Source organism: Manis pentadactyla, chromosome 5, assembly GCF_030020395.1.
Source record: "Manis pentadactyla isolate mManPen7 chromosome 5, mManPen7.hap1, whole genome shotgun sequence".
NCBI lineage: Eukaryota > Metazoa > Chordata > Mammalia > Pholidota > Manidae > Manis > Manis pentadactyla.
In genome coordinates, this window is record NC_080023.1 from 59856606 (window position 1) to 59874747 (window position 18142).

At 33.5% G+C, this 18142-nt stretch overlaps 1 protein-coding gene across 6 annotated transcripts in view; it reads right to left on the bottom strand.

Moving 5' to 3' along the window:
- ANKRD17 (ankyrin repeat domain 17) overlaps positions 1-18142 on the bottom strand; it is a 171411-nt gene that overhangs the window by 77786 nt on the left and 75483 nt on the right. For all 6 annotated transcript variants that reach the window (XM_036927555.2, XM_036927556.2, XM_036927554.2 and 3 more), the window contains exons 2-6: positions 11327-11480; positions 8437-8593; positions 4221-4368; positions 3833-3980; positions 2511-2744 (exon numbers count right to left, since the gene is read on the bottom strand). In XM_036927555.2, the coding sequence (XP_036783450.1) occupies positions 2511-2744; positions 3833-3980; positions 4221-4368; positions 8437-8593; positions 11327-11480 (841 nt within the window). The remainder of the gene's footprint in view (positions 1-2510; positions 2745-3832; positions 3981-4220; positions 4369-8436; positions 8594-11326; positions 11481-18142) is intronic.

The following is an 18142-nucleotide window of genomic DNA, read 5'->3' on the forward strand; positions in this document are numbered from 1 at the left end:
TACTTATGGTATGAAATAAATTAGCTTTCATGAATTAGTAGCTTGATAATAATAAGTTATTTCTATGAGGAAATGTTTTTTGTTTTGATAATTCACAAACTTTTAGGAACAACCTGCTTGTAAGCTGAGAACTGCATATATAAAAATATTCTTGAAACAACACCATATAGTTTCCATTCATTCATTTATTTAGATATTTATATACATCCACAAATATACACACACACATATGCACATATATTTATGTAGTTTCAAATAAATCATATGCTTCAGTTTAGTTCAGATAAAGACACCTTTTAAGTAGTTACAAATTGTATTTTAAAAAGGACTTCAGATACCATGCAAGAAACAGTAGAAAAATAACTAATTTCTTCCCAGCTTATCTGGTATGAGCTGCAGTCAATTCTCAATCAACTAGGACTGGGGAGGTGTGTGGATGGTGGAAACACAGATAAAAACAAAACTAACTTTGATTAAGTATAGCATCTGCCCTATCTTGTTTTTGCAAACTACCTTCCTCCCTTTCCTCTCTTGTCATTTTCCCTTTCCAAAGATCCACATCAGTGTTCGGTCTCAGCCAGAGTTCTATCCCTTATGAGCATCTCCACCTCATAAATCTATGTCCTAGAAGACCTCACCATAAAGAGTGGAAAGGGAGAGAGTCCATGGATCCCTGGAAGTAGGGGATGTTCTCCACCAGCTCACTTCTATATCCAGCTTCTAATTAAAGCCTGCAAGTTCCAACCTTACAGCCCCTTTTGGAAAGCAGGGTGGGGCTCTAAGCAAAGGAGAGAGGTAGAGTTATACGCAGCTTTTCTGACCAGCTGGGACTCAGTAGTAAAATACAGCCAGTTTCAGGTTCAAAAGTATTCGTGAAAAGGGGTGAAAGCCACCCAATCAGCCTGCCTGGAGAAGCTGCCCCTAGGCTTAATTCCTCTCCTCCTAATGAAGATTAGCCTCTGCCTAGTTAGCAAACAGAATTGGGGACATAAAGGACGTCAGCTGTGCTTCCTAACAACCATCCTTAATCTGAAAATCTGTTAACACCAGATAATCAAAAGCACTGTAGACAGAGCATATTTTTACACTTAACTTAAATTTTAGTAATTTATGTGTCTATGATTATCTTAAACATGTTTTTAAAAGAAATTATTCCAGAAGACCTCACACAACCTTTGCCACTCTGAAACAGTGAAACAAAACAGTAACAGGTCCAGGACTAGGATAAGGCAAAGTCCTCAATGCAAAATTTAAGGAGGTATTCACTCACAAACTTGGAAGGTGAAGATCGAGCCATTGAGTGAGTGCCTCCTTAAATTTTGTACCCTTCCTTGCAAGAAGAACCTTTCCTTGATTCCTCAAGATCAAGAATTTATCACTTATTTTATGATACAAACATGGCAGAGCTGCAGATGGTATGACTATGCAGACATAAATTGCATAGAATTAGCTTTTAAAAAAGTTCCTTAGTTTATAGACATTTATCTGTCATAGAGTTTAAAAAGTGGCTCAGAGGGAGAAAGACAAGCACCAAATGATTTCCCTCATTTGTGGAGTATAACAATGAAGCAAAACTGAAGGAACAAAATAGCAGCAGACTTACAGACTCCAAGAAGGGACTAGTGGTTACCAAAAGGGAGAGGCTGGGGAGGGCTGGTGGGGAGGGAGGGAGAAGGGGATTGAGGGGTATTACAATTGGCATACATGGTGTGGGAGGGATCATGGGGAAGACAGTGTAGCACAGAGAAGGCAAATAGTGACTCTGCGGCATCTTACTACACTGATGGACAGTGACTGCAATGGGGTATGGGGGGGGACTTGATAATAAGGGTGAATGTAATAACCACATTTTTTTTCTTGTGAAACCTTCATAAGAGTATATATCATTGATATCTTAATACAAAAATATTTAAAAAATGAAATATCACACACCCTTTGTACAGCTATATATGGGTAGGTGTTCTCAATTCTAACCAGTTCTTTCCTATAATTTCATTTAACGTGTTGACGATACTCTAAAATTGTTCTTTTGATTTCAAACTCCCTCCACACCACTTTTCATTTTTCTCATATATCTTCCTTTCTCTTCAATTTTTCTCCTTTCTTCTTGTCATCATGGGAAATAACCTAAGCATCTTCTTGTTAACAGCTCATTCTAGCTATTTTCATTTACTTTTAAACTTACAGGCTGAACACTTCTAGATTCAATAGGATTATTCTGTATGAACCAGGCAAAATATTCTGATATGCAAACACATTAAAAATTACAGTGCATATTAAAATTAAACAACTTTCTGATAGAACAAGTGCATCAAGTAAGTCATTTCTCATTGACAATATTTATAATACTGACTCCATATTTTAAAATTGGAAACTATTTACACACTTCTAATTACAAATGAAATATTATTACATTTTTACTTTTTATTTTAATTAAAAACCACATTACATAAGATAACTGTCATTTCACATGTTTAAAAAGTTTGTTTTAAAAAACTCTTATACTGTACCTTTGTAACAAGCTAAGGTAAGGGCACTCTCTTTAAATTCATTGGAATGCGTATTAATGCCAGCCCCATTTTCTAGCAGCAATCTGGCTACTTCCACATGTCCAGCACTTCCAGCTTCCATAAGAGGAGTATGACCATTTTCATTATGGTCCTCAATACTAGCACCGGATTCCAAGAGCACCTTTACAACATCTACATAGCCTCCAGCACAAGCATATGTAAGTGCTGTGTTGCCTATTTAAATAAAGAAAAACAAAAATACATTAACATAAAATGCCTAAATAAGTTTACACACACACACACACATATAAAACTTCCTTTCCTCATTGCATTTTATCTTACTGAAATCAACTACCTATTTTTTCCATTGAAAATCAGGGTCAAGTACATGTGGAACATCAGATACACTAACCATGACTGTGCAGTTATAAAAGAACTGACCAATTCTAAACCCAACTTTCATTTCCAGTCTAACTTTAACCAGAGAAATGTTTTACAAGCTTTATTTTTTTATAGTAATTATTTGTCATATATAGATAATATTTTACTTTCTTTTAATCATATATATTTTTTGTTTTCACTGCAACTTCACAGTTAATGGATCAAAGTTATAAAGTAACATCAAAAACATTCCTTCTTGATGATAAAAATCAGAATGTTACAGGAGGAAAAAAATCAAACTTTCAAGGTAAAATAAGGACTTCTAAAACCCCTTTAAATTAGAACACTAGACCTTAAAAATTATTTAAGATATTTAATAAATTTGAAAATCCTACATGGAAGAAATGCACAAAATATATTTTCATGTAATTGTAGAGCTTTTATACATGTCCACCTCTGCTCAAAATTGGAAGCAAAAAAATTGGTTTAGAATGAAGTTAGATCCCTTGTGACACACAATGTTTTCCTAACACTTTCTTTTTCTATAAGCCATATTTTAATAACAGAAGGCAATGATAGACCTGCCTTTTGTTCCATATCCTTCTTGCTCTCCCTGTCATCCCTTCTTTTCCCCCCCGCAAAAATAGGAAATCTGGGTTTGAGAGCTATACTACATACCTCTCCATTTCTAAGATGGTGGTCCTGTGTTTAACCTAAAAGAAACTTAAAAGGCCAAGTAATCACCCTCATATGTAAAATAGGAGAAATTTCATTTAAAATATATTCTACATACTTGAAACCTAATGCACAGACTCATGCAAATGTATAGCACTTGCAATAAGAGAATTACAAAAGCATCACTAATGATTTCCCTTCATGTGAAATAATTATCACTAAAGGGTGTTAATATTTAATAAAACTGAAAAAGAAATATGTATAACCTGTTGAAGACTGTGCATTGACATCGGCTTTATGAGCTAGCAGCAACTTCACAATTTTGACATGTCCTCCATTAGCAGCAGCCATTAAAGGTGTAATGTCACCTTTGATTCCCCTATCTTCCACATTTGCATGCATTGCCAACAAAACCTTATGAAAGAAAAGTTTAAAGGATATTAGAAAACTATATTTTCAAAACAGAAGTTTTCAACACACATTTATGTTAACATCTACCAAGTCATACTAGAAAAAAGAGCCAATAAACCACAAAATGTACCTACAAAAAACTATTTGTTAAAATAAGCCTAATGTTTGAGTTTTTTAATTATGTTCTTACTATGCAGGAAAGATTAAAACTAAATCCATGAGCTTTATTTTGATAACACAAACCTGTGCAAGCTCATAGTATCCAGCAGAACAAGCCAAACAAAGGAGGCTCTCCCCTTCCTCGGTGTGTTCATTTACACTTCGCCCTTCAATGAGCAACTTCCGCACAGCATTTACATCTCCTTCTGAACAGGCTTCTGCCAAACTGCGGCTATTAGAGGGAGAATATTGTAAGTATCAGGACATAAAGAATATAAAAAATTGCACAGCACAAGTATTTGTTTTTGAGGTTAATCTGACAGTAGTGTTAAATAAGAATGATTACTTCAATATGATCCACAACAAAAGAAAACCAAAAATGAGTTAGCTCATTGAGTTTTTAAAATCTACATATAAAAGTCACTGAATTAACATTATCAACGTAACAAAATGTTTTCAGTTATGAAACTGTCAGATAAAATTCAAATCTTTGTTAAGTGGAAAAGCCAAAAATTTTATAGAAAAATCAGGAGCAAAATACAGGTTATAATTACTTTTCTTTGTCCAGTTCACTAGAATATTTTTATCAAATTTAATTTTTAAAATGCCTTAATAAAATGGACAACTTATACTAACTATAAAGGCCTATCTAAGTCCTTCAATTAAATAAAAGGAAATCAGGAAAGTTGTAAGCATGTATCATTTTGACTAATAACTGGTATTTTATTGATGAATTTTAATGAATAAATGATGAAGAGTTAGGCTGGAGGAAGGAAAAACAAGGACATGCAAACAGAACAGAGAGATGCCATAGGGGGAGAACAGACCAGACCCCAAGGTCCATCTGATGTGCCAACTAAGACCCAGATGTCAGCCTCCTCCCTCTTGGAAGGAAAAAAAGTTTCTAGTTGTCTATTATGTCACCTTTAGCCAATCATACCTCTCCACGCCCCCTAGGATAGCTTGCCCACTCCTCCCCCTCCTAATCCCTTATAAGCCCCCACATCCCTGACCGGGTGTGACTTCCCTGGCCTGTGTTTCAGACCGCCGAACATCGCCCGAGAGTGGCATTCAAATAAACTACCTGGCCCTTTGTTGCCTCTCTTCGCCTGCTTATTTCAGCTAAAATTTATCTTACAAAGAGTATCTTTTTTTCAAGTATTTACTTCCCCATGTTTTATGGAAGTCTCAAAAACATGCAGGCAAAGCAAAGGCTGAATTCAAGCAAAAGGAGACTGGAAAAAGTGAAGCAACAGAAAATTAGACTGAGAGTAAAGTGTCTACCCTATGAACTTCCCCCAAAACGATTCCACGTTTGAACATTTCTAAAGATTCTCTCACTTTGGGGTAAAATCCATTATATGAAAAACACTAAATCCAAGGCTATTAATATTCTTTTTATTTCAAATACAACTCAATTCTTATATTGCCCTCTTAAAACATGGCTTCGTCACTTTACCTACTAAAGGCATCCATGGATAACCTCTTATCTATGCCTCTATTACTATTACTACCTAGATTCAAGAACATCACCTTTAGCCCAGATTACAGCAAAATCCGCTAGGCAGTCTCCCTGCTTTTACCCTTGCACTCCTTTAGGGTTCTTCAACCTGGTAGCCAGAGATCTTTTTAAAGCAAAGTAGATTAGGTCACTCCTCTATTCACATTCCTCCACTGGCCTCTAATTTCATTCGAAAGTCAGAATCCTTGCAAGATCTGTCCAATAGTAGGATCCCATACTCCTTATCCTTTTCACCTCTGGTTTCAACACCTACTAATTCTCACTCCTACTCTTCCCACTTTAGCCATATTGGCTTTCCTGCTTTTCATTAAAAATGCTAATTAATTCCCACTCCAAATATATGTATTTTTATCCCTCTGCCAAGGCAGCTTCTAAGACACAGCTCACTCCATTACCTATTTCAGGTATTTGCTAAAAAGCCCCACCTTTTAAATGAGGATTTCCCTGGTCACCCTATTAAAAATGCAACATGACTTCCAACCCCAAACACTGCCCTAGCACTTTCCCATTCAATTTTTTTTACCCCATAGCTCCTACTGTGTGCCATATGATATATCTTACCATCCTGTTGATAATATTGTCCCAAAAGTTAAGTCTTGGACAGCACTTAGTAAGATTGTCTTTTAATTTCCCATTTTCTAGGACATTGACAGTCCCTAGATCTAGTATTCTCTATTACCTTCAAGCAAGTCTAGGATATATCATTCCCACAAAGTACTTCCTGTATGAAAACATAGCTTTTCTTTCATGTGGTTTCTCACATATCCCGTCTCCTCAGGCACATACCCTCCTTTACTGTTTCATTTGGACTTTCATTCAGTTTTCATCTGTGTATGGTAGCTTTAAAACAACCTTACTGGAACTACTCTAGCAACAGTTGAACTTGAGAATTAGTGAGTAAAGGATACCTTAAATGTGGCACATGGCACTGCACTTAACTAATGTAAAATCCGGCACTTGGCACTTACTGTACTCTACTATATTTCTCAAGCTTGCTAAATAAATATGACTGTTACAAACATGCTGCACTGTTTTGTTCCTAACTTCTGGTATTTTTAATGTCAAAGAATCTATGACTTCATATTTTTCTATTCTATGTCCTGCTTGAGCTAAGTTTAATACACTTTTCAGGGTGTTTTTAATTTTCTCTCCTTCCTGACTCAGCAGACACCATATTAAAAAGTATCTAGAGAATATTGATAATATTATAAGCTATTATAATATTATATAGGGACAATAAATATAGAATATCAATGACATTATTATAGTAAAACAAATAAATAGTATTAAAACCGAAATTCATTTAAGGAACAAAACCTTAAGTTAACTACAGGAAAGTCAATATATGAGTGAATGGTAAAATAAACTAATAAAAACACAAACATCTATAAAATGAAGACAAAGTTAAGACAAAGAGCAAATTCATACTCTTGTTAATACTACATGACCTCTCTTTTATGCTTCTAAAAGACATTGCATAAAAATACTCTTATACCAAAGACAATTCCTAAATGCTTTGTTGAAATTTCTAAACCCATATGTAAAAGAATACTTGCATTTTCTCAACTGTTTAAAGGCAACTGCTAAAATAAATAAATAACTTCTTTTTAGTTAGAGGGAAAAAAAAGGAGCCTCTGAGGAGTGAAAAAGTAACATGTACAGGCCTGCCATGGAGACAGTGTAGGTTTGGTTCCAGACCAATGCAATAAAGCAAATACCACAATAAATTAAGTCGCATGAAATTTTTTTATTCCCAGTGCATGTAAAAATTATGTTTATATAAAGTATGTATGTTTACAACAAAAATTTATGTTTAAGTATACAATAGCACTGTCTAAAAATATATAACAAAGTAATAATGAACAAGTCTGAAGTATTGTGAGAATTACCAAAATTGACAAAGAGATAACAAAGTGAATAAATGCTACTGGAAAAATGGTGCTGACAGACCTGATGGGTGCACAGTTGCCACAAACCTTCAATTCATAAAAAAAAAAATATTATCTGTGAAGCACAATAAAAAAAGTGCAATAAAATGCACTATACCTCTATCAGTGATTATTTTCCAACTGATTCCCTGGAGTTCACACCCATTTTTCAACATACTATCTGTAATTGTTTTAATATATGAAATGGTGTGATTTTTATGTGTAACATTACCAGAAAAACTTAAACAGCTAAGTCACAAAATATTTACTGAGCCCTTACTTTACTAACTGTAAAGTATATATGAAAGGAATTGTAGGACATACAAAAATAACGTTCCTGGGACTCACATTTAAATTAGGGGAATTAGATCTGTGATAGTTCCTGAACATTCATAAAACAAGTAAGAAACTTGCCCTTAATTAAAATGGTCAGAACTAAGCCACATGAACTGGAAAACAGTATAAACAGATGAATGAATAGAACAGTAAATGAACAGCAAGCTTTTACTTCTCTGTCACTAAAACATTAAAAGAAAACAAAATCTAAGTAAGCAAAAGGTCTTTTATAACACTGAGAAATCAGTCTTATAGTCAGATAGATACTGGTGTACCAACTCTGCCACTTGTTACCTATTTGATCTTAAGTTACTCACTTCTCCTGAGCTTTTTGTGAGTAAAAGGGGAGTTAAAAATAAACAAAACCCATCTCTAAGACTTTCTGTGAATGTAAAGATATCACATGTAAAGTGGTTAGTATACTGTCACACAAAATAAATGCTCAGTGAATGCTAGCTATTTTTATTATTTTTAAGAAAATGTTTTCATACTGATCCTAGTGAAATGCACTTACTTGTCCGACTGCCCTGCATTTGCTGTGCTTTCAGCTCTCATACGGGTAAGTGCAGCAGCAGCTTCATCCAACGCACAACTAACAGATGATGTCAACCTCCGAAGCACTTCAGGATCTGCAAAGGCTTTACCATCAGCCGTAGATAATTTGCCTATTCCTATTATATTATTTTCACCAACATGGATACAAACAAAAGGAGAAACATAGCAAAATTCAAGTTACTTAACTGTATATGTGTTTTCAAATAATGTCCAAATGGTACCCTGAACATACATATTGTCTGCCTAGAATATTTTAGGAAATCACTCTTCCCCAACTCTATAACAATCTTACTCTTTCCATGTGGTCCATAAGTGCTTGACCAGGTCACTCTCTGCTGCCAGAAAAGTGTGTTTGGTCTGTGCTGGGACAATTAGGGGTCTTTACTCAGACTTTTGTCATAAGCTTATACAAGAAGAACCTACATTCATGAGCTACTTGGCCACTTTTATTACCACAAAGAGAAAAAGACTACCCAAAGTAAGTCAACACAGAAAAGAGTAGTGAAATAGAGGCAGAGTTCTGATAAAGTTATTTTTGAATCATTGACACCAGTAGTGCGAGAAGCCAGCAATGTCCCTACACCTTTGGTAAATGCCCCCATTTGTTTAAGAATGTTTATTTGGGCTACTATCCACTGTGATAAAAAAAATTGGGGAATCTGAACAATGACAGGGTATTTGGCAATATTAAGGAATTACTATTATTTTTTCCTTTAGATATGCAATGGTATTATGGTATTATGCAAATGAATAATGCTGTATATTTTAAAAAATAATTTAGAGATACACACTGAAGTATTTATATATGAAATTATATGATACTTAGATTTACTTTAACATGGGGAGTGGGAAGTTGGTAGGGTGATAATGAATAAAGATTAATAATAAATAAAGATGGACAAGACCGTCCATATGCCAATGACTGCTGAAGCTGGATGATGGATACACTGAAGGTTCATTATGCTCTTTTTGGGTTTGTATGTAATATTTTTCATTTAAAAAAGGAAGAAAATAAAGGAGAGAGTTAGAAAAGAAGTGATATAAGAGGAATAAAGGAAGGGAGGAGGGGCTAGCTTATGAGCTACTGTAAAGAAGAACAGAAAAAGTAGGAATACAGAATGAGAAAAATGAAGCAAGTATTATTAGCATCACATGGAAAAGAATTCTACTACTACAAAAAAGTGGCTCCTTTCAGCTGAAATCCACTTTCATGTAGCATCTTTGAACCTGGTTCTGCCTCTTGGGGTCACAGAAAACAAATCTCTCTTTTGTTTTCAACCTGAGTCTTCCCACCTTCAGGAGAAACATTCCCTGTTTCTCTTATCACATGTTTTCAAATAATTTCACTATCCTCATTTCCCTCATGTAAACCTTTACAGCAACATCAAATTTCTAGCAAATGTGAAATCGTATCTCTATTATTCCATACAAATAGTTTGCTATATTCAACAACAGGACCTTGCATGTGCCCCTACCATGTTTTCATCTACATCTAGTCAAGATCCCTTTAATAATCCATTCTAGAATTTTACCTACAAAAGAAATCAAACTTGACCATGAGTCCTTCATATTTAGACACTGTGTTACAAGACATTTACTGAATGGATAGACCAAACAGTAGTGGATCAGTTTTATGCTACAATAAAGCTGCAGTTTACATGAAGTGTATATAGAATATATAACACACTGGGGTGCTAAAAAATGAACAATTAATGTTCATAGTATATTTATGTCTACTTTTTAAAAGTTAAGAAAATGCAGTTAATTTAAATTATCAGAGATATTTAGTTATCATTCCCTTATATTTAAGATATATTATATATACATATGGTGCTAAACTTTTGATTATGTATATAATCTCTAATTAAAACACTTCCTATGGGGACAATGTATGACAGTCTACAAAAATATGATGATTCACTTTACAAGGTTTCAAGAGACAGTCTGTGACAAAAAAGTGAGGGTAATTACATACAGTCAATTCTGTTCTTCAAGGTAGTTATGTTCTGTAAAGTTGCCGGAAACAGTGAATTAATGGATAGTGAACCTTTGGTCCTAAGGTATATACAGAGCTAGGTTCCTGAGAGCTTCTGGTCGCAGCATCTGTGTTGACCTATCAGTGTATAAGCTTGTTCTATGTATGTTTTTGTTTAAAGACAACCTTATTTAATATATAGTTGACTCATTAACATTGAACCCAAGGCCAACAGCACAATAACTCATGCCAAAGAAAATTTCACATGTATTTCTCAATAAGGCACATCGCAGCCTTTTCTCATTTAGAAACACTAGGTAACACTTCAATATTACATTTGGGGGGCATTTTAAACAGTGAAATCACCAACAACAGGGACAAAAATGTGAAAAACATGGCACTAAGTAGCTCATGAAAAGGATACTTGTTTACAGTATGAGAGCTAAAACAAGAAGGCAGAGCATCACCTTATTCTACTTTAGCAGGAAATGTGTTTAAGATGACTCACATTTTTCATCACTGTACATTTCTATGAAAGACTGAAAAAGTACTGCAAGTACTAACTTTGAGGTACAAATACATTTTATCAAGTAGGTGCATTTCTAAATATGGAAATCAGGACTAATGAAAATCGACTATATAAGAAGTCCCTCTTTATAAGACTAACAACACCATGTGGATTGTACTCTGGTAATGAAAACATCCTTTAATGAAACATTCCATGTAATCTTCTAGGAAGTAATCCATTAATCTTAATGAATGGCATTATACTAAATATCCAAGATCATACATTTATAATAACAGGACTTACTAGATTTATGTACAACTTTGGAAAATTAAGTAGACTTATTACATACGCAGTTTGCAGACTTACCTGCTGCTTCTAGTAAAGCTTCCAGTCTAGCTTGTGTTTCTGGATCTACTGTCCTGAGGTCTGCACCATCAGCAGTACCTGACAAGAGCAACTTGGAAGCGGTTTCCAGCATTGGATTTTCCAAATCATCCTGATCCAAAATGAAAGATTCCACCTAGAAAACAAATACAAAAAAGGAAGGAAGGGAGGAATAAAAGGAGAAAGGGAAAGTGGGAAGAGAAATAAACAGAAAAAAAAGGAAAAGGAGAGAAAGAATATTTTAATGTAAGTATCAATGATAAAAGCAATGCATTCCTAAATAAATTCAATAGGATACATGAGCCCAATGTTTAAAGAAAATTGTATTGTATAAGAATTTAAGAATGTGTTTTTCATATGCAGTCTAATTTTTTTAAAACTGAAATTGTATGTATTCTTTCCTATTTTAGTTTGGTGGGATGGGGTGGGGTAGAAGGAGCTTATGAGGTTAATGCTTAGACTGTGAAACCTTTGACTTGATAGAGGACCTAAATCAGTTGTTTTTAAACACTTTGCTCTCAGGACACCTTTATATAAAGTACTGTATGCCCAAGGACTTCATAAGGGTTATGTTAATTAGTATCATATTAGAAATAAAACTACAGTATCAAAAAATCACATTTGTTAATATCACCACTAGTTTCATCAAAAAAGTTTTTTAAGTATTGGAAAGTTGTCGAGCCCATGCAATTGCCAAAACTAATTTGTGCTTCAAAGTTTGACTTTATCATTGGTGACAAATACTACCAATGGTTACTAACAGGCTCACTTCAATCATTTCAGGGAACATTTGCCAAATACCCAAGTTTGATAGCACAGTGTGTCTCAGTGATATTTTCCAGCAAAAATGGCTGGAAAAAAAAAAAGTGGCAAATTCACCTCGTACCTCAAAAAATAACCCAAGTGCTCTTCCTTCAAACACCATATGCAGAAGTGCTTTTGTACTTCCCATGTCACACATATAGTAATATTAAAGGACATGTATTCAAAAGTAGAGAATTTATAAAATTAGTTATTGCTTCATCAAGATTATTCTTAAAATGAAACTGGCTTTTTATTTTTTTTAACAGTGATTATATGACAATGAAGACTAACTACAATGATACTGATGTAATTTGGAGCCATAACCTTAAGGGGACAGCAATTTTACTGCACCATTAGTGCAAATGTTCACACACACACGGAAAAAAAAAAAAAGGCAGTACCATCTTAGTACTGTAATGAAAACAGTTTGGATCTCTTGGATACCCTGAAATAGTCTCTGGGATCTTGCAGGGGCTACAGACCATACACTGAGAACCACTGACATAGTAACATACACCAGATTCAATTAAAAGAAACTTAAAGAATTAGAAAATAGCAAACTCCTAAGACATAGGCAAAAGTTTTATTTTGATATTCCTTATCATAGTGCTACTTAGAAATAGATAATAAGATATATTCTTTCCTGTTTGCTGATAAAAAGTTGGTGATTATTATATAAAATACTATTAACATGATCAGGGGAAATTTATTTCACAAATATAAGGAACTTCTAACACTGTTAATAACAAGTAGCTATTAAAGTAATTAATAACCTAGAACACAGTTATACTCGTATCTAGTTCTAGATATTATAAGTTAAAAAAACAAACCTTAAGGAATATATTCGTAACCATCATATCAGAAACTCTGTATTGGTCCATCTCTGAAAGTCACCTATTTAGTAACCAGGTGTAACTACTATATTTAATCAACATATATTTAATACTGAATGTTCAATTTGTGAGGAAATAATGTGCTCCCATTAAACTGATGTAGTTTAACATGAAATAACATTTCAGATTTCTAATATTTCAAGTGCAAAGACACAGAATACTCTGAAAATAATCTCTGCAAATATCTGAAAAATTTCAGAAAATTTTGTAGAATATTTACTTTAACCAATCAGTAACAACTGGCAAGATGGCAGAGAGTTAAGAAAAAACAAAAACTATGTACTTTTCAAATTTTAAGTTATTTTTAAAGGCAATGGTAAAACCATTAAGTGTTATATTTTAGGAAGATAATTTTTCAGCATGGCTTGGCCTAGCAAGGTGTTGACTCAAAATGACAGCATGGTAAAAATTATATTTTCTTATCTTCAACCATGGTAAGGAAGATGAGTCTTCTGGAAAAAAGTTGCTTCCCAATGAAGTTTTCTGTTATATATCTAAATTTTTCAATCCAAAGGAGAAGACGAAAGAAAGAAAACAAAGGAAATAAACATGGAAAAATGAACAAGTGAAAAATAATATTTTAGATTAAAGTTTTAGAAAACAAAAGACATGAAAAGAGCAATGCATGGTTAAGTGTCAAATAAAAAGTACAGATCAAAGGTATGAAAACTGTTCAAAGGAGATACTGCATGCAGAAATAGTAATATGAAAGAATTTTGAGGAAAACAACTAACTGCATAAGAGAAGAAGAGAAAAAGGAATTGGTACTGGTAGACAATTATAAAATTTCTACATGCTAGAACAGAGGGTTTACTGTAGAGAAACTCAGGAACTTAGAAATTAGCTGAAGAAGGTATTAAATTTCAATAAAAAATAATGTGTTGACACAAAGTTCCCTATGCCATGTTGTATCTTAACTAAGCCTGGTGAAAATTTACTAAGAAAAATGCAACTCAATCACTTCATGAGGGATACTAAAGTGCAGAAATATGTTTTCTTATTGACTTCAAACTTCCCCGCAAAAGTTCTTATGTTGATTTTTAAATCCACTATTCTTAGTATGTGAAAAACCTAACTTAAAAAACAGTAAATTCTAATAATTATCAAATTTCATATATAAATTTTTTAAAAGGTGTTAGGGTGAAAGAAAATAATAGGAATGGATATATATTATATCCTCCCCTAGCCCCCGTTTAAGATTAATGAAGAAGACACTCATTTCAAGGATCTAAAGTCCTAGGTACCTTATTACTGGTTCAGCTGCTATGTGTGAGACCTATCAAGTCTTTCAGCCAAATCTAAACTCTTACGCAGCACAACTTTTTTCATAAATTTATCACCATGACTTATATTTACTGCCTTTCTAAACTCCATGGAAACAGGGACTTTGCTTTGTTCACTGACCTACAACCAGTACGAGAGCTATGCTCATCATATTGTCAGGACTCAAATAATTCTTGAATAAATAAGAGACGGTTTGGGATCCTTTCATTTCAGATTCTAAAAGGTTGTATAGCATTTGGAGGAGGGAAGGTTAGGTTACAAAAAATAAACTTAAAGGTTTTTATAAATACAGAAAAATTGTACATTAAGTACTAGGTAGGGCAAAGTGCTATTTTCATTGGTTTATTAAACACACTTTTATTACAAACAGTCTTTGTGCAAGAGATACTACTATTTACTACAATGGGGAATACAGAGATGTGTAAAATCAACCTAGATATAAGGAAAGGTCTCATTTCCTTAATGAGAAAGCCAAACTACATGCAACAATGAACAATAATAGAGGGTAGAAAGGGAATAAGTGCATAAGGTAAAGAGTGAGAAAAATGTGCTACATAAGTTCAGAAGAGGAAATAGAGGATTAATTTCCTCTAACACCAATTCCTCTTTTCCCAAGTGGAAGGATTCTTGTGCAACAGTACAAAACAAGCAGAGAGAAATCTACATAAGAAGACACAGTCTTATAAAAATAAAAAAAATAATTCTTTATTCAAATATAAACTAAGCTATGGGCATATACCTCTCTACCAATGTCCTCAGTTGAGGTAAAATAAAATTTCCCATTGAAACCTAGCTTATTTTTATTATATCATTTCTACAGATAAAAAATAATCATTTTGAATCACAGCCAAGTTCCAGAACACTAAAAAATCACCTGGATAAGAAATTCACATACATTATTTTGAAACATTAAAAAAAAAATGAAATGTATAACTTCCAAGAAGAGAGGAGAGAAACATAAGGGTATTCTCATTAAATTTACTACCTAAGGGAAATAAACTATCAAAAGATACCAATATTCAAAGCATGACAAGTTATATTTAAGCCATTTTGGATATGCTGTTTTGATCAGCTGGGCATTTTATGAAGTGGTGCTTTTGCATCAATTCTTGTCTAACATAAAGAACCTTCAAAATTCAAGGGCCATAGAAATCACCAGATTCAATTCATGGGGGGAATAAAGCACAAGGACCCTTAAATAGCAGGTTTCTACTTATCTAGCTTCGAGAGAACAGTTACCCAATTAACTAGTTCAATATAATTTCCACTAGAAAATTCCATGCTGGAGTAAAAAAAAGGTTATTTCACTCTGCTCTAGAAAAGGTGACTTCAAATTTTATGTTTAGGGATAAAGCTGTCACAACTTGAATCCATTGTTCACTGAAGTGAGACAACTGAACCTTTATATGTCCCCTGATCTATACAACATAAAATACATAGCACCTCCTATTAGATACTTTTGTCCCCTCCCCAAAATAAGCAATAATTTAACAGAGACCTTAAAAATAACTCCCAGTTTATAAAAATTCATAAGACAAATATTAGGAACAAGCGAAATCAATGTTTCTCAATCTCAGCACTACTAACATTTTGGTCAGATTAATTCTTTATTGTTGGGGGCTCTCCATTACACTCAAGGTGTTTAGAAGTACCCTGTGCCTCTAACCAACTGGATGCCAGTAGCAAACCTACCACAGGTTGTGACAACAAAAATATCTCCAGACATTGCCAAATGTCCCCTTGGAGGAAAAACAAATAAAAAATGTCTGGGGGTGGGAAGTTGAGAACCACTGAGTTAAACAAAAGCAACAGCCAAATCTAAAATGTGGAATACATTTTTTTTTTAAAGGAGAATAAGAGAAAGAGAAAGTAAAATAACTTTTCTAAATTAAAAAGAATCCAGGGATATTATCAGCAAAATAATATAAACCTTATTTGAAATTGTCAACACAAGTGAAGAAATCTGAAATATGAACTGGGTATTAGATGGTATAAAGGAATTACTCTGATTAGCTAAGAAAATGCCCTTATGTTTTAGAGAGGCATACTGCAGTATATATGAAGAGTGCCAGGAATCTGCCAAAAAACATTTCAGGAAAACACAATTGTGTGGCAAAATCTTGATAATGTTGAATCTCAGAGATTTATAGAGGCTTTTATTATACTAGTCTCCATTAAATATTTTCGTTTTGAAAGATTAAAGGTGATTTTGCTGCAGAGGTTGCTTTTGTTTAAAAAAAACTTATTTCACAGTAATACTATTTAGATTAGCAAGGTAATTAAACTTTTTTACTTTCTTCCCAAAAGAAAGTTAACATAATTGTTTAACACTGAAAACCAAGGTCTTTTAATAATGGTCAGGGCTGAATGGACTTGTCTGTGCCAATAATGGTACTCCTAATCTTTCTATACTCAAAACACAAAGTCACATGGAAATTTGGAAACAGGGCCATCTGGACTAATTATGAATATTAACATTACATTTCAAACTAAGTCGTCTTCAAAATAAACATATTATCACTGTTATATTAAAGAAGAGCTGCCCATTTTTCAGTGTAATAAACTGGTATTTATTCCAAAGGATAAGAATACATAATATATTCTGATGAAATAGACATCATATATACAAACTCCATCCAATTTAACAAATACTCACTGCCAATTCCATACTATGTGCAAAGCAGTAGGATAGCCAAAGGAGAATCACAAGTGATTTTATATAATCAATGCCTTTCACAAATACACACTGCAGAAAAGCAATTCTATTGCAAACAGCTAACTATATCAAACAAGACTGAAAAATAGGACTAAATGATATTAATACAGTTATTGTACAGAGGAAGGAAAAAAATTCTGAATGAGAGTGGTGAAAAGAATAATGCTTAAGGAAGATGGAACCTTTCAATAGTGTGCTGAGAAAACTCAAAATTTATTTGGTAAGTTACTGAAAGATTTAAGCATTAAGAAAAATAATCAGCATTTTAGAAAGATACTGTGTGAAAGATGATTTTTAGATGTGACAAGAGAGACAAAGAAATCAATTACGAATTTGCATCAATTCATTACATGAAAGATTATGAATAAGAAGCAGGTATGGGGGAAAAGGATCAGTTTTTTGAGGATAAACATACTTAAAAAATGGGAATGCTAGTAACTCCAGAATGTGGACTTCTTGACGTTTAACACTTCCTGTCCTCCCATCCCACCACCATTCACTAATTTATTACTGCTTTTGTTGTTCTGGAAAATACCCTGTCCATTTATCACTGAGTTTCAACCTCATAATACGAATTTCAAGATGATAAACTACACTTCAAGAAAGGTAATCCAGATCTTGATTACATTACAAAGGGTTTTAGAGTAACAAAGAATTCCCATACTTGCTCCAGGAAAACAAGGTAGCTGCAATCCAAAATGGACCAGATTTAAAATGTGAAGATCTCTCAACCCAGTCAATGCAGAAAAATACCTCTAAATGAACATTTATAATGAAGTTTTTATATTTTTTATGATTTTCACTCTTAGTAAATGTCAGTGTTTGACATTTATAATCAATTTTGTTATATCAATGACATGAAGTTTACAGATAGATCATAACTGATACCATTTTACCTGCAAAAAAAGTTCATTAGAACAGCTTGACTTGATGCTGCCACCAATGAACTGAATTACATAACTCAAGTGTTATTTTCAGTGATATTCAGAGGCTCCAGAAACAAGTTTCTAAATCTTAGCATTATTTATTATCATTATGAAAATATGTTAAATATAAAAAGATATTTAAAAGCTGCACATAAAAAGGTGAATATAAAAAACT